Genomic DNA, 23,266 nt, shown 5'->3' with positions numbered 1-23,266 from the left:
CAGGGTCAAAGTGAAGGAGCTGTAGAACACCCGCCACAAGGCGCAAGAGGCAAACCACTGCTCCGGTGCTGCGCCCACAACCTGCCTGTTCTACAAAGAGCTCGGGGGCGATCCTCCCTCCACTGCGTAGGCCACTGTGGATACTGTGGTGGCTTGCGTGCCCATCAAGAGTGGACCAACCCAGGAGGAGGAAATCTTGGACAAGGATGTGGAGGGGGAGGGGGACCCAGAGGCAGAGGACGACTCGGAGGTCAGAGATGCATGCAGCCAGGAGCTCTTCTCAGCCCCAGAGGAGGCTAGCCAATTACAGCTCTTGGAGCTTGGCAAAGCGCAAACAGGAGAGGAGGCTTTGCTTTTGGGAATTGCTGAAGCGAGTTGTTGGGGGCAGGAGAGTTACAGAAAGCAGGCTTTTGTCTGTATTATGCGCATACCACCAAATGCCTAGTCTGAGTGGCGGAACAGGGTGTTGATTGACTCCCTCTCTTGAATCTACCTCAGAGATCTCCATGAAACTCTCATGGAGAATACTGGGCAGTCCGCTGCCTCAGGTTCTTTGACAGAGCTGCTTTGTTTCTTGCCCCATTAAGGGTAACTTTCCTGCGCCACTCTGCTGCACGGGGAGACGGGGGACCATTGCTGCACACAGGTGAGCCGCATAAGGGCCAGGGTGGAAGCCGTAGTGTTGGAGAAGACCCTCCCTTGATTCCCTGTTCACCCTCAGCAGTGAGATATCTTCCATAATGAACACAGCTTGTGGAAAATGTGAGGACAGTAATGATTATAAGCCCTCTCCCCATGAGCCACGTGCCTAGTGTGCAGTACGGTCCTGGAACACTGATTTTTCCTTACTCCTGTGGTTATTCACCATTTTGGGGGTCTTGTGGCTCATGTGTCCTTGCCTGGGATCTGCCAGTTAGCGACAGGTATGTGAATAGTGGCTGTGTTTTAAATCACTGAATCAGTGGTCTGTGTGTTGCAAACAATACTGCTTCTGTGAAATGTTGCATTTTGGCTTCACAGATATGAACTTGGGAGCCGAGGCTCCCTCTTTGTTATTGCCAGCTGAATGGCTGCGCAGAATTAGAAAGAGGCCATGAAGAATTAAAGAGGACTTTCTGCATGGTGTCATGATGCACGCCGCGGCCGAAAAACAAGAATTGAAGGAGTGGTGGGACAGCGAGAAGAGGGACCGAAAAGAGAACGTGGCTCACCAGAACAAAGCCACAGAGCGGCTCTTAAATATTATGGAGCACCAAGCGGGCACGCTCCAGGTACTGCTAGCACTGCAAACCAAGCAGGTCTGCACCCGCCCTCCCCTGCAGCCGCTGTCGCAAAACTGTTTCCGACGTGGCCCCCAAGGCACCGCCAACGCACTCTTATCAACCTCCTGGCTCCAGTCTGTACCCATTGCATTCCACTCTTGCTCTGGCTTGTCACAGTCCAGCCTTGCAGACTCCCGGTATCCACTGTACTCAACACCCGTCCCTCTGCAGTTTGGCCCTGCTGACGTACAGTACCCGCTGTACGCTGCAAAGGAGAAGGTTGGATATGATACCTGGACATACACAAATCTTTAACCGTCCTGGGAGCCCACCTCCTCCTGGAACCCTCCCTTCCCCCAGCCCCCTCAGTGCTGATGTGGGTTTTTTTTTTTTGTCTGTCTGTCTCTGGTTGTTGTTTTTTAATAAAAGAATTGTTTTGGTTTGAAAGCAATCTTTATTCCATTCATTGAAAGCAAACAGAGCCCTGCAAAGCAACAGACAGTTTTCTTAAACCTGCATAGTGAATCATCTGCACCAATCACAATCACCTCCTAGCATCATAAGCACTGCGCTCCTGAGCACAGAAATAAATATTAGTGGTTTTCAGCTTAAAATTGCTGCCTCAAGGCATCCCTAATCCTTATGGCCCTATGCTGCACCCCTCTAATAGCCCCTGGCTGTTCAAATGCAGGCTCCAGGTGCTGAGCCTCAGCGGTCCAGCCCTGAGTGAAGCTTTCACCCTTCCCTTCACAAATATTATGGAGTGTACAGCACACGGCTATAAGCATAGGATTATTGTCATCGGCCAGGTCCAGCCTCCCATATAGGCAGCGCCAGTGGGCCTTTAAATGGCCAGAAGCACATTCAACAGTCATTCTGCACTTGCTGAGCCTGTTGTTGAACCAATCCTTGCTGCTGTCAAGGTGCCCCGTGTAGGACTTCATAAGCCACGGCATTAAGGGGTAGGCAGGGTCTCCCAGGATCACAATGGGCATTTCGACTTCCCCTATGGTGATCTTCTGGTCCGGGAAGAAGCTTCCTGAACAGACCAGTGTTCTGAAAGATGCGTGCGTCATGCACCTTTCCGGACCAGCCTGGGTTAATGTCCTTGAAATGCCCACGGTGATCCACAAGCGCTTGGAGAGCCATAGAGAAATACCACTTCCAATTAATGTACTCGGTGACTAGGTGGTCTGGTGCCAAAATTGGAATATATGTGCCATCTATTGCCTCTCCGCAGTTAGGGAAGCCCATTTGTGCAAAGCCAGCCACAATGTCATGCACGTTGCCCAGAGTCACGGTCTTTCGGAGCAGGATGCGATTAATGGCCCTGCACACTTCCATCAACACAAGTCCAACGGTCAACTTTCCCACTCCGAACTGGTTAGCGACTGCCAGCTTCCACAGTGCAATCGCCATGCACTTCTCCAATGGCAGGGCAGCTCTCGTTCTCGTGTCCTTGCGCCGCAGGGCTAGGACGAGCTCATCACACAGTCCCATGAATATGGCTTTCCTCATGCGAAAGTTCAGCAGCCATTGCTCATCATTCCAGACATGCATGACGATGTGATCCCACCACTCAGTGCTTGTTTCCCAAGCCCAAAAGCATGTTCCAGTGTGGTCAGCACCTCTGTGAATGCCACAAGCAATCTTGTGTTGTAGCTACTACACGTGTTGAGATCAATGTCGAACTGCTCTTGCCTTTGTATTTTAAGGAATAACTCCACTGCCACTTGTGACACGTTAGTGAAAGCGAGCAGCATATTGGTCAACAGTGCGGGATTCATTCCTGCAGACCGAAGTGCGCAGTACATAAACCTTTGAAAGATGGCGCCAAATGCAGACAGAAGCACAGAGATTGCTGGGATGCGAAGTAATGCATCATGGGGCATTGGGACAGGACTCAGGATGCCCCGTGAACGCCCCCGTCTTCCCACAACTCTTAGCGGCAGAAGAGGAAGAGATGCTCTGTGGGATAGCTGCCCAGAGTGCACCCCTGCAAGTGCCGCAAGTGTGAACACGCTATTACGCAGGCAGCCGACAGTGAGAACACACAACAGCTGTTTCCCTTCAGCGTTCTCTGAGCGGTGCTGTAACTGCCGGCTCTGTAACTCTGCCATTGTAGACATACTCTTAGGGCTTGTCTATACTACACAGCTTTTAGCGACAAGGCTGTGTCAACACAGTCTTGTCGCTAAAAGTCAGCGTGTGTAAACACTCTGTCGGTATTTTGTCGGCACTTTTGCTGACAAAATACTTCCAGCCCCGCAAGCGGTGTTAGCTTTGTCAGCAGGAGAGCACTCCTGCCAACAGAGCTGTGTTCACATTGCCTCTTGCATCGGCAAAACTTTTGTCTTTCACGGGGAGGAGCTTTTTTAAGTACCCGTGAAAGACAAACGTTTTGTTGACAACGTCATAGTGTAGACAAGCCCTTAGAAAGACAAGGTAACTTTTTGAGAATGATGCTAGACATTGAGTGGTAATTCTTACTGAACAAAGTAATGGGTGTCTCTTTATTAAAGGAGGGTAAATAAACTGTGATTCAGTTTCCTTTGTTGAAAGTGAAAGAAGGGTGTTTCATATGCTGGTATTTGGATTTGTGTTTAATTAACTGTTAAACTAAACCCTGCCCTCATGTCAGGTAGCTTAAGCCACCCTTTTCCTTTCCAAATCACATGTCTAAGATGCACCCTGACTTGAATGTAAATAGAGCTTAGCTGAATCATAGTGTTGTCAGCAAATGACATGTGGGTGGATCCAGGTGGTGGATTAGGTTTTTGTAATTCAGATTCAACATGAAACCATTTTTTTCTGGGTGTGAGGGTGTGGGTGTGTATGTCCAACCTACAGCTGCTAAGCATGGTTTAGCATGATTTTTAACTGTAGTATAGCCAAGGAACAAATGTTAATTCCTAGTTGTGTTTAACCCTAGGGACATGCTGCACATTTAAAAAAAATACTTAGCAAATGTAATGTTGTGCAGCCAAAGCTTAATTCATGATATTCAGTACTCCACTAAGGGTCTTCCAGTCACTAGTGTGAATTAGCACCCATTCTGCAGGGTGTGTTGTTCATACTTTAAATACATTGTTGCTACTATGTATGATATGTTAGATTTGGAGGGTCAGGTAAACTTCATGTTTGATGATGAAGCTGGAAGAGAGAAGTAAAATTTGCCTTCTTTCTGAGTCTATGTTGTATTTTTTAGAAGTTTGGTGAAGTTCTGTACCTAAAAGAATATTTTAATGGTTAGTTAGTGACTGGCTCTGCACCCAAGTCTCAGGTTTTAAATCAGACACTTGCATCTATCTGGGTGCAGGCATGTGGACAAAGTGCTCTGGGGAAAATACAGCTTGAGAGTAGCTCTCGTTGTGGACAGTTTGTGGAATCAACTACCTTCCCATTTGGAGCATTGAAGAGTGATGGTGAGTTCTGGCATCTGCTCTGGAAGGTAGTTTCAGGTGAGTACATAACAGGATAGTAGCCCCAGAATAAAAGCTGGAGGAACCTTAGCAGCATAAGATCATCTGAGTTTTGGACTAGGGAGAACCTGTGGAAGAGGGGATCTCCACCACAAAAACCAAGAATGTTTTAATATAGGTGCTCCTTTGTGTATGTCTTCAGATAATCACAGTATATGGAAATAGAAGAGACTTAGGTCATTAATTGTCTGATGCAAAGTCCACTGAGGTTAAGACTCCTATTGACTTCAATGGGCTAGAGCCTAATTATTAAGTCATATTCTGGCCAATATAGGATTGTACCCTATATTATATTTACTCCTCTTTGTCCAGTCTAATTTTCTATGTTACAAGTGTTGGAGTTTGTACCACTTCTTTAGGAGTTTGCTTAGCAAACAAATGGAGCTCACTTTCACGAGATCTTTAATTATTCAGGTTTTTTAGAAGCATAAAGGCAATAAGATCTATGGACAGATATTAAAAAGATCAGATTAGACATCAGACCTTCTTAGGGATTGCAGTGAACAAAATTTTGTTTTAAATTCAAAATAAAACATTAGTTTTTATGCCTGAATTGCTGTTGTACATATGCAGATTTGAACTATTTAACAAATAACATGCAGAAATACATATGTAGGAAGGACTGTCAAAAACTTTGAAGTGATTTATATTATAAATAACTAAAATGTATTGCATCTAGTAGTAATTAATAATAACTACCCAGAAAATGTAATACGGGCACAGTATACAATTTACTATTCATTGGCAGAAAGGATATACTGCAAATGGCATTACAGATTGCAGTGTCCACATTATTAAATCTCCAAGTTGGACAATTGTTCTCTCAGTGTTTCTAACACAAACCAACTTTGACATTTAAAAAGAATTTTACATATTTTATTAAAATTGTGAATACTGGCCTCTTTGGATTGAGACAAATAACTGGGTACATGTTTGTAACCACAATTATATGTGCCTAAAATTAAGGTGTGAGACTACAATCCTGCAAAGGTGTCTCCTTTTCATTCTGCAGAATTAGCAGGCTCAATCAGGGATGTAGATGTCTAATAGCCCTATATTGAGTCTGAAAATGCTTGCACCCACAATTTCGCATCTTCAAAACTGGAGGTCAATCTCATAACAAGACACTTGGTCAGAAAGTAACCATTAGCAATATCAGACTCTGAAAGCCTATTTGGTTGGTACACTGAACACTTAGTTATTGGGGGCCAAGTTGGACTATTAATTTCCCATGATTGTGGTATTTTAATGCTGCTGGTAAGAAGAAAATGGAAGCCTTTGAGAGGTGGTGCTAGTGAAGACTCTTGTGTATCTCCAAGACAGAAAAGAAGATGAATGCTTATATTAGAAATGCTATTAGAGAGAAGCAGACCCTGCTGTAGGAAATAAACAGGAGTATACTATAGGAGTATATAGTAAACAGGAGTATACTATACTTTGGTCACATCAGACATAGACATGGGAATAACTTCCAGGAAGTTATAGTGGAAGGAATGGTGGCAGGGGATGACCAGGGAGGGCATGAATAGACTGTGTACGACAGATTATTGGGCCGTCAGCTGCTGAGTGCTCAAAGTCAGTGATGGAGCAAGAAGGCTTCTGAACATTTTGTTCTATTGTCACAAACATTCAGACCAGAATAGATAGATTTTACTGACTTATGCTGTACTATGCAGAAGTGAGAGCAGCACTCTCTCTCCATGCCACTTCAGTGGCTTGCCTGAGCCCCAGTGAAGCAACTATTCTCCCCTTCCACTTTCAGCTAGAACCAGGGAGTCCAAGAAAATGCAAAGGAATATATTAAAAATTTAACCAGATTAACTTCAATAACAACAACAAAATCTCTTTGAGTGAAGTTTTATATCTGAGTGACATCTCAGATCATTTCTTAATTTGGACCTACCCCTGCTTCTGTTGAAGTCAATGGCATGGAGTAGGAATTGGGACCCTTTCCACAGTACGCATCCGATGAAGTGAGCTGTAGCTCACAAAAGCTTATGCTCAAATAAATTGGTTAGTCTCTAAGGTGCCACAAGTACTCCTTTTCTTTTTCCGTGAACTGTTTTACTCGTCCATAGGGAAAACCACATCGGCAACAGACCGTTTTTATCCAAAAACTTTTAAAAATGTAAACAGTTAAAGTCCCAAGGCCACTTTCACAACCAGGTCTCATGCTGAGAAAATTGTGATGGGGCCAAGTCACTAGGCTAGATATGAAGTCATAGGCTGCAGGGCCAGTTGGGGGCCACCCGGGCCATGGCCTGACCACTTTTTGGTCAGGCCAAACCTGAGTGATGCTGTCACTGTATGTGCCAGGTCCCAAAGCCACTCATTCAAATTTGGCCTGGCTGCTCCTCTGTCATGATGGAAGATGGGTGAGGCCAAACCTGAGCGGTGCTGCAACCCTGCTCACTCACAGAAATTTGGTAGGTGTAAGGGGCTCATGGTCCCAGAGAGTCAGACTGCGGCGTGGGGGGGGGGGGGGGGGGGAGGAAGGAAAGGCTGGGAAGTCAAATCTAGCCCTTGGGTGACGGTAATCTTCTACAAATGAATTTTTAAGTTCCTTTATAGAACTCAGAGACACTGTACATTTTATTCTTACTATACATTTAGATGGAGGAGAACGAGCAAATGGTTTTCAACAAAGAATGTAATTGTTTCAAATTACATTTGTCAAAATGATTTTGTTGCTAATATTTTTGAAAAGTGGCTTCCACAGAAATGTCCTGGTTTAACCTGTGACCAACCCTGTATACAGCCCCGGAAAGTAAAGGGTGCTTGCAGATATTAAATGAGCAAATGAAGTTTTTTCTTGTTTAAACAAGTATGTTTTTTTTCATAGCCATAAACAAGGAGTGAGGCAACACTGCGTGAACAAACAGACATTAATGGGACATAGTGGAAATATCAGGACTGTGTTCTTGAAAATATGCTGAGTGTATTAGTAGGGTAGCACAGATTTCAGCTTGTAGAATTAGAAGGAGAGTGGCATTAAGGCTATTTTAAAGGCTTCTGGGGGGCATCCTTTGCCTGTCAACATTTGTTGTTAAGGTGCTCCCAACACGTGGTTTGTTTCAAAGCCATCAAATTGCTTATCAGGCAGAGTTTTATGAGCAAATGGCAGGGATTGCTACCAGTATTGAGAGAAGAGGTGAATTCTGTCAGAGACTGGGAAATCATCCCCCTCCAACCCTCCCTGAATTGTAACAAAGAGCTCCCAAGAACTCCTTCCAACACATCACCGAGTTTCAGTAAGAAGTGACATATCATCCACAGCCATGCTGTACCAAACTAAAAATAGGAAGAAAAACAGCAACACACCTTTTTATTCCATTAAAACACATTGGAGTGGGAGAATTTTTTTTTTAAAGGCCAAGTGAAAAAAATGAGACATTTTGCTTTTTTAAACAAATAGGGACTTGGTAGGTCTGTCATCTGATTGGACTGACAGCAAAGCCACTTTCGTAACGAAAACGTCACCATAAACGTTAGCACAGTGCTCAAGAAGGTGGAAAGTGTTACATAAATGCTCAATACTCTTAGAAATAGAATTACAAAGGATTCTTTTTAGATATTGGTATTAATTAGCTTTTAATATATTTGGAAAATGATTTAACGTACAGCACTGGAAAAAAATTATGGAAACATCAGCTGGAGTGTGGAAATAAGCTTACTGGCAAGAACTTGATTATGCAACATGATGATCCAAATATAAACTGTGAAATGTGATACAGCTCAAGACACATGGTACAATATTCCACAAGATTATATCCAAAAATTGTACAACTGCCTCAATAAGTGAATTAGTATATTATGCTGTACAGCAGGGGTGTCAAAATCATTTGGAGGAGAAGGCTGGATTTCAGGTTTAATCATGGTCTCTGAGACACGATACAAAGATAGAGCTTCATACTCACCTCAATCAACAGCAGAGCTCCCACTGATGTTAGTGGGAGGTTTGCAGAGAGAATAAGGGGAGAACATAGCCTTCATGTAGTAACTCAACATCTGTATTTAGATCCTCATTGTCACATTGAGGGCTTGGCTACACTTGTGAGTTAGTGCGCATTAAAGCAGCCCCGGGCTCCCTAGCTCACTACCTGTCCACACTGGCAAGGCATGTAGAGCGCTCTGACTCCACGGCTAGAGTGCTCCTGGTACTCCACCTCGGCGAGAAGATTAACGCTTGCTGCGTCTTGGCTGAAACCTCAGGGCGTCTGTGTGAACGAGGTGTTGCATTGCTGCGCTCTGATCGGCCTCCGGAAGCGTCCCATAATCCCTTTAAGTCAAGTGGCCACTCCTGTCATTGTTTTTGAATCACCATAGGAATGCGGATATGCCCTTTGAAAGCTCCATTTCTGGCAGCTGGCTGCTTATCTGCTCAGAGACAAAGCAACCATTAGTGTGGAATGCTGTGAGAGAGAGAGGTGGGGGTGGGGGTCTGCTCTGTCTGAACTTACAAGACAACATGCTGACATGCTCTCAGCCCCCCCAAAACCCACTCTCTCTCCCCACAAAACACAAGACACTCCCTGTCACACCCCTGTCACACCCCACCCACCCCATTTGAAAAGCACGTTGCAGTCACTTGCATGCTGGGATAGCTGCCTATAATGCACTGTTCCCAATGCCACTGCAAGTGCCGCAAATGTGGCTACGCCAGTGCGCCTGAAGCTGTCAGTGTGGACAGATTGCAGCGCTTTCCCTACTGCGCTCTCCAAAGGCTGGTTTAACGCAAAGCGCTCTACATCTGCAAGTGTAGCCATGCCCTGAGTATCACTCAATGAGAACATCTGCTCCCCCTTATTGCACTGCTGTTTCAGCCTTTTGTTTCTCCTCCTTCCCCCTTTTCCTCTCTCTTTTGCCCCCCCTTTCTTGTCTTGTGTGTCTCCTCTGTTCCTCCCTCTGTATTTTTATCCCTGCAGCAATTCCCAGTTCCCACTCCTCAATGGTTTCACTCCTATCCCCTTCCCTATTTCATTGCTAAAATGATCATCAGCAGAATAGTTAATGTTGTCATGTTATAATCACTGAACCTTTAGAGTTGACACTCAGATGGATAGGGGGCAGGTAGGAGATATAGAAGTCATTCTTTCAGGTTGTCTGCAGACTCAGGCAGAAGTCACAACATCAGTTTACACTTGGTTTACATTTGGAAGATTGTATCTGCAGCCCTGAGGTATCAAAACTTACTTTTTATTTTTAAATGAAAACTTAGATTCTGCACAAGCTGCATACAACATACAGGGCACATAAATGCATTTATGTATTTGTGTGCCCCATAATCAGATCCAGGTCATGGGCCATATGTTTGACACCCCTGCTGGATAGCCAAGTTACCCCTTTAATTCCCCATACAAAATTATGTTGGCCCTTCTTTTTGTATGTATTCTCAATTCACATTACATATTTATCTGGTATATGAACCTGTTGTGTCCTTGCTCTCCACTCAACGTTAAGAATATGGAGAAACCTCATTGGTACAGTTGGATTCCTAATAACTAAATAATAACTTTATTAACTATATGCAAATATAGAAGACCTAGCTACTTATATCTGTTTTGGCAGAGTTCTGATGTCTTCTGCAACAGAAGAAAGGGAGGCCCGCTAGAAGGCTCCCAGACCATTTAAAGGGATATTACCCAATTCCTACACATGGCAGATAGATTCTGACAAATGTCATTTTGTCTGAAGAGTACAATTTAGTGTGTGAGATGAAGATGCTTTATAGTTTGTTTTCAGTACAACGTGTTTAAAACGTTAGATTAGCAGAGTGCATCTGATTTGAAGAAGTCAGCCATTTGGGATGGTTCTTTGAGATTGTCCAGAAGTATACTTCCTAAAAGTAGAGGTGGCGGAACAGACAAAACAAGGTTCAGATAAAACAATCATTTTAATCTGTCGCTAACTCTTATTTATTATTTAGCTCCAACAGTGTACTTAGAACAGAGAGGAAGATATGGTCCCTGCACCGAGTCTCAAAATAGATAGATAATATAGTCCAGACATCAGATGAAGAGAGGGGGAAAATGAAAATGTCTAATATTCCTTTAAAAAAAATTAATCTAATCTGGGACTATAAATGCTACTGTCCATTAATTGTATTGTGTGGATATTGTATAGTGCCCCTCTAGAGCAGATTAAGGTTTCGGTGCCCTGCTTGTGCATTACCATACTTTAACATATTTTCATTGCCTTTCCATTTAACCTTAACTCTGAATTTCCTGAGTTTTTTATACTTTTTTTTTAATAATAGCAGAATCCCTGTAATGTTTTACCCTTAAATTACTGATACTTACTCAACACGAACTCCTGTGTAACAAAGTTTTTATCTTGGAATTCTGTTGGTTATATGAAAAATATCATATAGAACAAGAAACAACAAACTCATGAGAATGTCATCACAGGATATTTGTAACAATTTAAATATGTGTAATATCAACCTGAATTTTATTATTAATTACTATTATTATTATTAACTTTTAGCTTCAGCTTCTGGCTGATTTGCCATAGTCTCTGGAGTAATGCAGAGTAGTTAGAGCTACACTCAGGTGGCTTCCTGGGCACCTTCCCTGATGGCTGCTTGGATGAATTCTTAATGGGAACAATAGGAGGCACTGGCCATTTTGAAAGAGGGCATTGTAACTGAGAGGACAGTTGCCTCAGTCCCATTGAGCACAATAGATGATAGCAACCTTTTTCAAAGAAGACAGAGAGGGTTTTAATTCTCTGTAGATCATGAGCCATTGGCCTCTGCTATAGAAGACAATTTCACTTATGAAGACTAATAGCAAAAAAATCATCATTAATCCTTAAAAAAAATCTTTCAAGTGTAGCTAATACATAAGATTTCAGCAAGTTATAACTATATGGGAAGTTAGAAGAGTCCATATTCTTAAGATCATTTGGGACAAAAAATGGTGCAATACAAGGTGCTAAATTTCTTAAAGGATCCATTTTTCAATTAATTTTAACTCTTTAAACTCTTTAAATTCTCAGAAATCCACTCTGTGCTCAGAGCGAGTGCTATAGGATGCATTGTTGTCTTCATACCTAACAAAGCTGTTGAATCTCTGCTCTAAAATGCAAACTCTTTAACTATGTAACTGCAACTAGTGCTTCCCTAATACATTTGGCAGTGATCTGGAAAAAACAGTGAACAGTGAGGTGGCAGACTTGCAGATAACGCAAGGTTATTTAGATTAGTCCAGACTAGGGGACCCTGAGGAACTTAAGAAACACCTGGCAAAGCTAACCGGTAACGTAACACAATATCAGCCCAAATTCCTTGTAATAAATTCATCTTGTTGGGTATCACTTTCTGAGGCAAAAGACCTGGACATAATAATGGGCAGAGCAACAGAATTATCTTCACAATCTGCAGCTGTTTCAAAAAAGCAAATAATATTAGGCTGTATGAAGAAAGAGAATAAGATAAGAGCATTATTTTCTGTGCTTTAGAAAACTAAGCACACTTTCTGCTGCATTGGGTACTAAATAGTCTGTAAAAAAAATAAGATTTTACATACTATGGTACTTAATTAGACCTCTCTATTTATTTATTGACAAATATTGTATGCTTGTCTATCTAAATGGCTAGTGTTTTAGTCAGACTTAAAAAAAAATTTGGCAACTTTAACACATCATTTAGGAATTCAGGTTCTGCTGTATTTATTGCCCCTTAAATGTTTTCCTTACAAGCGTCGTTAGTAATGATATAATAGTCATATTTTTAATTTGGATAGCACCCTTCAACCTGAAGGATTCCAGAACGATCCCAGAAGGATCCCATTCAGCACAGCTGAAATGCAGCCAACTTGAGGGTGGAGAACAGCAGCCAATGAATCGGCATATAGCACCCTGCAAACAACAGAAGGATAATTTTGCACAACAATGCTGTTATGAACAGAGCATGAGATCGTCCATGTTCATATAGAGTGGACAGAGTTTCAATTTTCTGGCTCATGCAACTACATGAAACTCAATTTACCTTAAAACGTGATGGACATAGGTGGATCCTTTTGTGGTCCCGGGGAGAATGGGTACTGCAGTCCTGAAGTTTAGAATTCTATTCTGTTCTGTATAGGTTCTTACACTGCCCTGGGGTTCTTACACAACTTTCTTGGGGACGAAATCATAAAAGGAAAATAGAAATTAAATTACAGTGGCAGGTAGAAGTAGACTGGATCCAAACACCTATGAACTTTGGCAAGTCTAGATCTGAACTTGAAGGCTTCCTATATTTAAATTTGCCAAGCCAAAACTCTGTGTAACAACCTCTCTCCCCATGACACAGTAGAAAGAGAACCTAGCACCATGTCCACCACATGATCACCTCACACTTAGCCAGGTCATTGCAACCAGATCCCAATACGCCCACATTCTGGTGAAGTTTGGCTTGAATTGAGTTATATGAGCTAAGTCCATGTCTAGGGACATTTGAAGGCTGCTGGAACAATGATAGGGCATGTAAAACAAAAGCAGATTCAGTTTTTGTTTTAGTTATTACGTAAGAATATTCAACTTTCCAAACTTCGTTTTTTAAATTTTTTTTATTTAATTATTCTTAGAAAGGTATAAGATATTCTAAGTAGGTGGGATATAGAAGCATTCTGACTCTATATATTTGAGTAGGCCATGATTCCACCTCCTGCTCAGAAAACTGAAGTTAGGCTGTAAATTATAGTGATATTTATAGATAATTGCCCTTAGTAATAATGAATTCCTATTAAGCGTATCTGACTGGGCTTTTTGTGCATCTGCTCCTAAAATCATTTTGTTCTCCTTGTTGAGTTTATTAATAAATAGAAGCTTGTTCACTTAGAGGACTGACTGGCTAAGCAGCAGTTCTGCAGAAAAGGACCTAGGGGTTACAGTGGACGAGAAGCTGGATATGAGTCAACAGTGTGACCTATTGCCAAGAAGGCTAACGGCATTTTGGGCTGCATAAGTAGGAGCATTGCCAGCAGATCAAGGGACGTGATCATTCCCCTCTATTCGGCATTGATGAGGCCTCATCTGGAGTACTGTGTCCAGTTTTGGTCCCCACACTACAAGAAGGATGTGGAAAAACTGGAAAGAGTCCAGTGGAGGGCAACAAAAATTATTAGGAGACTGAAGCACATGACTCATGAGGAGAGGCTGAGGGAACTGGGCTTGTTTAGTCTGCAGAAGTGAAGAGTGAGGGGGGATTTGACAGCAGCCTTCAACTACCTGAAGGGGGGTTCCAAAGGGGATGGAGCTCGGCTGTTCTCAGTAGTGGAAGATGACAGAACAAGGAGCAATGGTCTCAAGTTGCAGTGGGGGAGGTTTAGGTTGGATATTAGGAAAAAACTATTTCACTAGGAGGGTGGTGAAGCACTGGAATGGGTTACCCTAGGGGGTTGGTGGAATCTCCATCCTTGGAGGTTTTTAAGGCCCGGCTTGACAAAGCCCTGGCTGGAATGATTTAGTTGGTGTTGGTCCTGCTTTGAGCAGGGGGTTGGGCTAGATGACCTCCTGAGGTCCCTTCCAACCCCAATCTTCTATGATTCTAGAGGGAATTTGAGACAATTTTTTTTTCATTTAGAGGAAACTTGAAACCTTTCACTAAAATTGTTTTACTTACCTACTTATTGATAGGGAGTCTGCAGGTTGGGGAGGAAAGTTCACTGAAGTTCTACTCTTGTATGTTGTAGCTAGTTCCAAGTACTTTTTTGACTTGAATGTCACAGAAGTGTGCGAGAGGAGGTTACTCCCAGTAGATTTGTAGCTCTGTAAGTATAAAAAAGAAATTGAGTATTAGCTCTTCTTTACACCAAACTGTATTTTATTTTATTGGAATGTAGGACTAGAAGGGACTGTGTCAGAGAATCGTTACTTCAAAGTATTTCTTGCTCAGTGAGAAATTATTCTTCTGTAGTGTTTTTCTTCTATTGAGCTTTGAGTGGTTGAACATATATAGCATATGCATTTATTAATATATTTCAAATAGACAGTGGACATGGTTGATAAGAAAGTGGATTTACCCAGGTGGAGTGGTAGGCAGATATATATGTACAAAAGAGACTTTGGAATTCCATGGGACTACTTGCTAATAAGAAGGCAGCACATTAAGTCAGTGGGCAAGATTCTGATTTCTTGGCCAGTACTGTTGAGCTGTGCAGTAGCTTTCCTATGCAGCCTCATGGTCATATCACCCGTTTCCATCCCACTCTCCATTCCTTCCTATTGTTTCACACTCATTTACTGAATGATTCTTCAAATTAGATTGTAATCTCTTCAGGGCAGGGACCATCTGTTATTGTGTGTGCCAAACCCAGCACAACAGGGGTGCTGGGCACCACCACAGCACAAATAATAATAATTTTAAAAGTAACAATCATTTGTACGGGTGTAAATCTGGAGTAACTGCACTGACTTCACTGGTGTAACTGAGATCGCGTTGGACTATTGTATAGCTAATTCAAAGTCCTGTGGAGTTCTTCTGTTCACTTCAGTGTGCTCTGAATCAGGCCCTATGTGCAGTATCTGTAGAACCAGAAGCTAGTGGAAACTTATGTCACACCCCAGCAGTGAGTGAGTTATCTGGTGTGGCCCTCTAGATCAGTTCTCCTTTCAGCACATCCACAGCATCCAGCACAGAATGGTAAAAGTTGTACCCACAGGGCTGAATAGGGCCTATAGCAGGGGTGGGCAAACTTTTTGGTCCAAGGCCCACATCTAGGAATAGAAATTGTATGGCGGGCCATGAATGCTCACAAAATTGGGGTTGGGTGAGGGCTCTGGTGTGGACTCTGAGGTGGGGCCAGAAATGAGTTCAAGGTGTAGGAGGGAGCTCCGGGCTGGGGCGAGGAGGTGGGGTGAAAGGGGAAGGCTCCAGCTGGGGGTGCAGGCTCTGGAGTGGGGCTGGGGATGAGGAGTTTGGGGTGTAGGAGGGTGCTCTGGGTGGGGACCAAGGGGTTTGGAGGGTAGAGGGGGATCAGGGCTGGGGCAGGGGGTTGGGGTGCAGGAAGGGGTGCAGGCTCCAGCTGGGGGTGCAGTCTCTGGGGTGGGGCTGAGGATGAGGGGTTTGGGGTGCAGGAGGATGCTGCAAGCTAAGATCGAGAGGTTTGGAGGGGGATCAGGGTTGGGGCACGGGGTTGGGGCATGGGGAGAGGCTCAGGGGTGCAGGCTCCAGGCAGCACTTACCTCAAGCAGCTCCCGGAAGCAGCGGCATGGCCTCGCTCCAGCTCCTATGCATAGGGGAAGCCAGGGGGCTCCGCTCTTCACGCTGCCCCCTCCCCAAGTGGCTCCCGGCCAATTGGAGCTGGGGGAGTGGCACTTGGGGAGGGGGCAGTGTGCAGAGCAGACCCGCTGGCTGTCCCTACGCGTAGGAGCTGGAGCAGAGCCATGTCGCTACTTCCGGGAGCCGTGTGGAGCGGCCACCGACCCAGCTCCCCAGCAGGAGCTCAAGGGCTGGATTAAACTGGTTGGTGGGCCGTAGTTGCCCACTCCTGGCCTATAGAGTGTGTATAGTTTTCTAAGTCAGTAGAAGTCTAGAGTTCTATTAACTCTATTAGGATTGCAGTTTCCTTTAACTTGTATCATTTAAAATCCTGACTCCTTGAACTGAGGAAGATACCTATTGGTGTGGATCCTTTCTGTCAGTAGGTATGGTAGGTAGTTATATTTAAAGGGTTTGAAGTTATTTTTATGAGCCATGGTGAAGTCTGTAAACCTTTATTTTTATCTTGAGAGCTGCTTAGCAATTCTTCCAGGAGATTTATGCTTTTCTAGTTGAAACACTTACAAATTGAGAGGAATACAATGTTAGCAAAAGCAGAGACAGCTCATTTCTGGTTTCATTTGAGAATCCAGTTCATAATTTCCCTATGATCTTGGCTGAGACCAAAGGGAAGTTTTAACTTTGTTTAGTAAAAGAAGAGAAGCATCGTTCCCTTTAACCAATAAAGTCAGTCACTCATCCAGTACTCCCATAAAGTTTCTGTCTGATCGTATCCTTATCTGAGGGCTCTCATGTAGCACCCAACTAAAAAAACTGTACTCCTAACCTTGTTTGGGGCAGTGCTACCTCGTGGAAAAGTTACTCAAAGATCACTCACGTATACCCTCAGTGCTTGCATTGCCTAAATAAAGATTTACTGCCAATTACTGCTTTCTTTTTCATTTTACTTGAAAAGAGCGCAGCTTGTTTCTTCTGAGAAAAAGTAACTGAAGCAAGTCACTTAGACAAGAAACGCTGTGATGAGTAATGCTTAGGAGGAGGGGGAAAAAAACTTGCTTACAAGGAACTGCTTTTATTACCGTGCAATCTTAATCCACATACATGCAGATGAGTCTGTCAGAGAGCATTCCTCCCACACCCCCTTTTTAGAGGAAGTTTGTTGATGTATTACCGACATCTCATCTTCAAAGCCAAAAAAAAAAAAAAAAAACCGACAGCCATTCACAGGAAGGACGTACGTTGATTTGTTCTCCTCCTGGAGCGCGGAGCAGAAGTACCCAGACCGCATGATGAAGGAGCATTGTACCACCTACAGTAGTGCTGCGTCCAGCTGTGTCGGTGACTCCACCATGGAAAGTCTGCAGCCACTCAAGCCTAACTACATGTCTGTGTGTTTATTTGCAGAAGAATCTTATCAAAAATTAGCAATGGAAACTCTGGAAGAATTAGACTGGTGTTTAGATCAACTTGAAACCATTCAGACCTACCGATCAGTCAGTGAGATGGCATCTAACAAGGTAAGCGATGGGATAACTTCTTCCTAAAATGTCAAAGGCTGAAAATAACAAGAATAAGTGCTGTAATGTAAGATGAAAAAGTGTTGCTGTATGTGATTGTGTCCACCAGCAGACAAGCATGCACAGTGCAATATCTGACAAAGTTCATTTAAACACTGTTGGTACTTTTTCCTAATACTTTATGTTAAGGATGTGAACTTTAAATGCTTTGAACTATCTGTATCCTTATGCTATTGCAAGAATTAAACTGCAAATGGTAAACGATAGCATAAATTCTCAAGCAGAATATATTTACACTGTGAAATTAATCCTTGATTTGGTGATATGTTCCAGTGGACCTTACGTACATTTTTATACAGGTAGAAGTAGAAAGCATGGTAAATACAAATGTTATTTACAAAGTAATTTATAAGTTGGAGAAAATTTGTCATAGAAAAGCAGAACCAGGAAAACATTTTGCATTCGGTAGATTCAGAATTATAATATGTTACAATGTAGTAAAACCACATCATTACAATGATATTTATCTATCAGAAAATTTACAAGGTGTCAATTACAGCTGTTCTCCGTGGAAAAAATACGACCAAAGGCACCCACTGAAAAGTGTGTAACTTGTAACAAATGATCAGGTTGGGGAAATTAACTTGGCTTTTCAATAATAATGGCAAACTCTAAACATTATGGGATACTGTTTTACTGCAACTGTCTCTTTCTCGAAGCATTTGGTTTGTGTTTTTAATATTATGGTATGAGTTGACAGCATTTTATATTCAGTACATGATTAGGGTGCAGTACCATAACACTGGGACATATGTAAGAGTGTTTTCATTAAAGGGCTGCTTTGGGGCGGGGGGTGGGGGGAGAGAGAGATGCAGGAGAATTTGAGTTTTCATACAAGGAGTAAAAATATGCTAAAATCATTTGAAAAGAAAAATCCCAAACTAAACTTTATGCAGAATGTAGGCGGGGGGAAGGTTCAGAAGAAAAATACAGAAAAGATATAAAGGGGAAAAATACAGCAGAATCCCTGAATACCCCTCAAAATAATCCTTTAAAACCACCACTCCCTCCAACCCTGAGCTTCTGCTTCCAGCCTCCAACCTTTCCAGATAGAGAGAACTACTCTGTGAGCAAATGTGATTCTATTAAGAACCCATCAAAGTCAGTCCTTAATTGGCTAGAGTGGTTATTGTTGATTGACACAAGGCACTCCCTGGGGCTACAGGCACCACCTCTGCAATGCTCCTAGCCATTGCCCAAATGAGCACTTGACTGGCATCTGAGCAGATCTCCTGCTGAGGGCAGTGCAAAATGCTTTTGCACCCAGCAGCACAGTCTAAGTGCACAAGATCTCAAAGTCACAAGTATTGCTGCTCCAGATTCAATATTTATGCTTATGCTTTTTTGCAATATTTAAACCCATCAACCTGATGAAGCAAATCCATATGGTTTCTGAAATGTGTGTGCTCTATCTCTTACAAAGATATTAGACATCGTGTGTTACCTTCATACCTTTGCATTAGCCCTCATGATTAGACCCAGTTTTACGTTTGTGCCACACAAATCCAGGGTTATTCTTCTTTTCCTAACTGGAAATAAATTACGCCAGAAATGCTGAATCAGAAATTGAGGTTCTATGGAATATGTTAAAGAAATTAATCACAGGTCATTTCAAACTTCCTTCTGCTCCACTAGTTCTTACTACAGCATGCCAGGGCATAGAAAGTAATAGAAGTTTTAACAGGGTTAGCTTGCAAGAAAAGAATATAATTTTTATCAGTTTGCTTGAGAAACAGATCTAACCATTAGCAAGGCTTTAGCCTGCTAAGAAAATAGGGCCTCGCACATGGGGCAGAACTATCCCGATTTTGACATTTTTTTCCCACATTTGGACTCTTACAGGTGAAAAGCTCTGATTAAGTAATTCAGCCATTGTGTAATTGTTAAAAATTATGATTTTACTATGTGCAATGTTAGTGTTCATTGGTTAGATTCAACTTTCTTTAAACTTGGCTCATTCATATACTTGAACTAAAATGTGTTTGTACGTGTTCTGGTCAGATTCCAAGAGTCATTTCCAGCTATGAAAGAATAACATGAAATGGTTTGAAGCTTATTCTTTTTTTCCTTGCCATGGTAACAAACATCTAAACGAGTTGGTGATAAATGTCTCTTGATCTTGTGCGATCATGGCAAACAGTTTTTCATGGCACACAGTAAAATTATTTCAAGTGTGCTGTGCAGTCTAAAAACAGTTCAACTGGAAGTAAACCTGAAAGACTGTTTAGAAACAATCAGAAAATTTTACAACAAATTAATGAACATTTTTAATCTCTTAAAGTATCTGAGTAGACTGTCTTGCTTGAATCAAAAGCTTTTAAGTAGGGTACTGGTAAGCAACAAAACAGTGAGGTGTTTTGAAAACAGGATGCTTAGGCTCCACATTATTAAAGAAGAACGGAAAGAGAAACAGTATAGAGAGGAAGAAAGCAAATAGACTCAACACGATCCCAAGTGCAAGAACAGTATAAACAGTGACCTATCTTCCTGACCTCTGCTATTGCTGAGTTCCTGGCCCTGTGCCACTAAAGCCAAACTACGTCATTTGAGAATGATAGTAGGCATGGCACAGCTGTTGCAAGTGTGACTCGAATTTCCTGTCTCCTTCCTGACAGACGTAGTTTTAAAAGTACAGAGTTGCAACAACAGCAGACAGAGAGGGAGGATCTCTGAATACATGTTTGCAGTGTGGTTTTCAGAGCTCTTGTACAAAAAGCATTTTCTGGGGAGGAAAGCACAGCATCCTGGTCATAAAGAGTTGGCACATGGGTCTGCCAACAATGTAAATTAATTACTCAAGGAAACTGAGGGCCCGATCCTGCTAGGTGCTAACCACCCTCAGCTTTTATTGAGGCTGTAAAGCACAGGCTTGAGCCCAGCATAGAACCATTACAGGCAAGCTCTGTCTTCTGACAGGTTTCAGAGTAACAGCCGTGTTAGTCTGTATTCGCAAAAAGAAAAGGAGTACTTGTGGCACCTTAGAGACTAACCAATTTATTTGAGCATGAGCTTTCGTGAGCTACAGCTCACTTCATCAGATGCATCTGATGAAGTGAGCTGTAGCTCACGAAAGCTCATGCTCAAATAAATTGGTTAGTCTCTAAGGTGCCACAAGTACTCCTTTTCTGTCTTCTGAGTACACTCTCACTAGGTAAAGACTTTACAGCACGTCTTTACCGTCGTACTTAATCCTGACCTCCAAATACTCCAGACCCCTTGCTATTCCACACCAAAGCCTCCGGGAAGCAGACTACCTATCATGCCAAACATAGTGGCGGTTTTGGGAAATGGGAAATCTGATTTTTTTTTTTTAGAAATTATTAACATTCCAAAATTAGAAAGAGAGCAACACTGAAGAAAATGACCACACATCTATTCCACATTGCCTTAGTCATTGCCCCTGAGCACTGGCCTCATTCCCTATGGATTCCCTAAACTAAGCATCTAGGAATGTACGGAATACTGCAAAGATGGAGTTAATTATTTATGTAAAATACTAACAAGACAGTTTTATCGTTTCAGCTTTGAGTGAAATAAAGCTAAATTACCCTTAGTGGTCTGTAGATATTAAATGTTAATATGTATTGTACATTTTTACTTTCTTTTAAGATATGACTATCATTCTGCATTTAGTGGCCTATCCAGTTCACTGCCTAGGCAGATACTGAGTCGTCTCTGGAGGTTTGTGAGTCATGGGCCTCCTGATATAGCAGTCCCCTAATGTTGCATGTGGCATTATGCAGCTGTCTACAGACTCATCTTTCATAGAGGCAGAATCACAGGCCCCGAGAGCATATGGGCTCTACGGAGCAAGGTTGGTAGACACAGGCTCGGTGCATCCCCAAATCATAAAGCAGGGGATAAATAATTCCCCAACTGACCAACGATCTGTCCTCTAGTTCTCCAAGTCCCACCTTGATGGTTTTCTAAGGCCTTAAGGTCATAAGATGGTTTTCAAAAGACCTTTTACATCACAGAGACTATCCACTTATAAGTGCAGGATCCCCTGAAACGCACAGCAGTTTATGAAGCCAGTATTCCGAGCCTCTGTACCCAGATTGTGCAACTTGCAGTTGATAGATGATAAAGGCTGGCTGGAAAGTAAAATCTGTTTCACCAAAAAAGGTTTTGACAACTGATTCTGTTCCTTCCAGATTTTTTCCCAAAAAAGTGAGAGTGCACGAGACTACCACAGAATAGCTAAGTTACGCTCCAGGGATCAGAGGAGAAAGACCTGAACCTCAGTCTCCCACACCCAGGACAAGAGTCTTAACCACCAGGCTTTAGACTATCCACTGTCTCAATCTATTCTATTAGAGCTCCGCTTTGTCTAATTAAATAGTCTCTGGGCCAGAGAAAGACTTACTGACTCTATAGCACCTGGATGTGGGAGATTCATGTTCAAGTCCCTGCTTTGAATCAGGCAGAGCACCTTCTCTATTGGTTTTGGGAAGGTTCTTCAGGCCCAGGATGGAATTTCTGGTCAAAATCCGTGAGCGCCCCAGCGCAGAATAGCCATTAGCCTGGTGGTTAGGGGTTCACATGTGGGAGACTGAGTTTCCAGTCCCTAGTCTGAACCAGGGAGAGCAGGGACTTGAGCCTGTCTACCACACCCTGGTGATTGAATTGCCCTAACCACTTGGATATTGGCTATCCTCACCCTGCTCTAGGCCAGAAATTCGACCCTGAACCTGAGAAACCTTCCCAATGAAAGTGTTGCTGGAACCAATATGTTTCCATGAAAAGTTTCCATTTTGACAACTCGGCATTTTCCAACAAAAAACATGTCATCCAAAAGTTCCCAGTGAGCTGTATGAATAATGTCATTCATTTTTTGCAGAAACCTTTTGAATTTTGTATATACGTACTTTGGTAACATCACAGAGTCTTCCTTGTTGACACACCAACTTTGAAACTTTGTTATGCCTGTAATGTGATGGAAATTAAGGGAGCCTTAACACTGACAATATGGCTCAGTGCTGCTAGAAGTACTGTAATATAACTCCTTGCAATTTGTCTCACCTGGATTTAGAAATGTCAGCTGTTAAAGAAGTCTCCAGGAGAAGTGGGCGTAAAGAGCAGAATTAAATCATGCAGGCAGATAATAATTTTGACCATCACTTTATACATATGTATTTGCTAGTGAGACAGCTCACCAAACCACTGTCTTTGTTATTTTGCAAGAGCCCCTGGCATAAACATGACTCTTCCACTTCACCACTATTTCAAAGGGTGTTCCAATCAAACAAAACAAAACAAAAACAGAGAGGGAGCGAGACTAGCAAGCCCACACCTAACTATAAGGAGACAGTGGCTAAATAAATCTGAGGACAGTAATGTAAACTCTGGCAGTCCACATCAAGAAGTTGAACATTGCTCAGGGCAGCATGCCAAGGGTCTATGTGCCTTGCTGCACAGCTTCCACATTTGCATTTGTTTTGTGAGTCTGCCAGCACTCAATCTTGCCCACTTCGTACGTGATGTTTCCCTTAACTGGTGCCAAACTGTTTAGTCTTTGGGTTACTTTACTGTAACTTCCTTTGTTTAATATGCTTTAAAATAGCCAATTGGCTTACAAAGAAAGGCTTGTAAAGTTAACCAACAGTTAGCAAGACAAAGAGACTTCCATGTCTTTTGTTTTTATAAGCAGAGTTAAGTAGGTATGATTCATGGAATTCCGCACATCAGTTCCTGATGGGTTGTTTGGTATTCCCTTCTATCAGCTGCAGCTGTTCATTA

At 42.6% G+C, this 23,266-nt stretch overlaps 1 protein-coding gene and 1 long non-coding RNA gene across 5 annotated transcripts in view; one reads left to right on the top strand and one right to left on the bottom strand.

The window, feature by feature from the left end:
• The window catches only part of PDE4B (phosphodiesterase 4B), a 404,634-nt gene that overhangs the window by 349,639 nt on the left and 31,729 nt on the right, over positions 1-23,266 (top strand). For all 4 annotated transcript variants that reach the window (XM_048861443.2, XM_075131780.1, XM_048861444.2 and 1 more), the window contains one exon: positions 17,355-17,467. In XM_048861443.2, the coding sequence (XP_048717400.2) occupies positions 17,355-17,467 (113 nt within the window). The remainder of the gene's footprint in view (positions 1-17,354; positions 17,468-23,266) is intronic.
• LOC125641453 (uncharacterized) lies at positions 9,302-16,017 on the bottom strand. Its single transcript, XR_007358062.2, has 4 exons — positions 15,914-16,017; positions 14,352-14,497; positions 12,735-12,865; positions 9,302-12,604 (listed from the first exon to the last, which is right to left on the bottom strand). It is a non-coding gene; the product is annotated as an uncharacterized LOC125641453 (long non-coding RNA).

The sequence above is a fragment of the Caretta caretta genome, chromosome 8, assembly GCF_965140235.1.
Source record: "Caretta caretta isolate rCarCar2 chromosome 8, rCarCar1.hap1, whole genome shotgun sequence".
Taxonomy (NCBI): Eukaryota; Metazoa; Chordata; order Testudines; family Cheloniidae; genus Caretta; species Caretta caretta.
The sequence above is the reverse complement of the archived record's forward strand: the minus strand, read 5'-3'. Positions and strand labels throughout refer to the sequence as shown.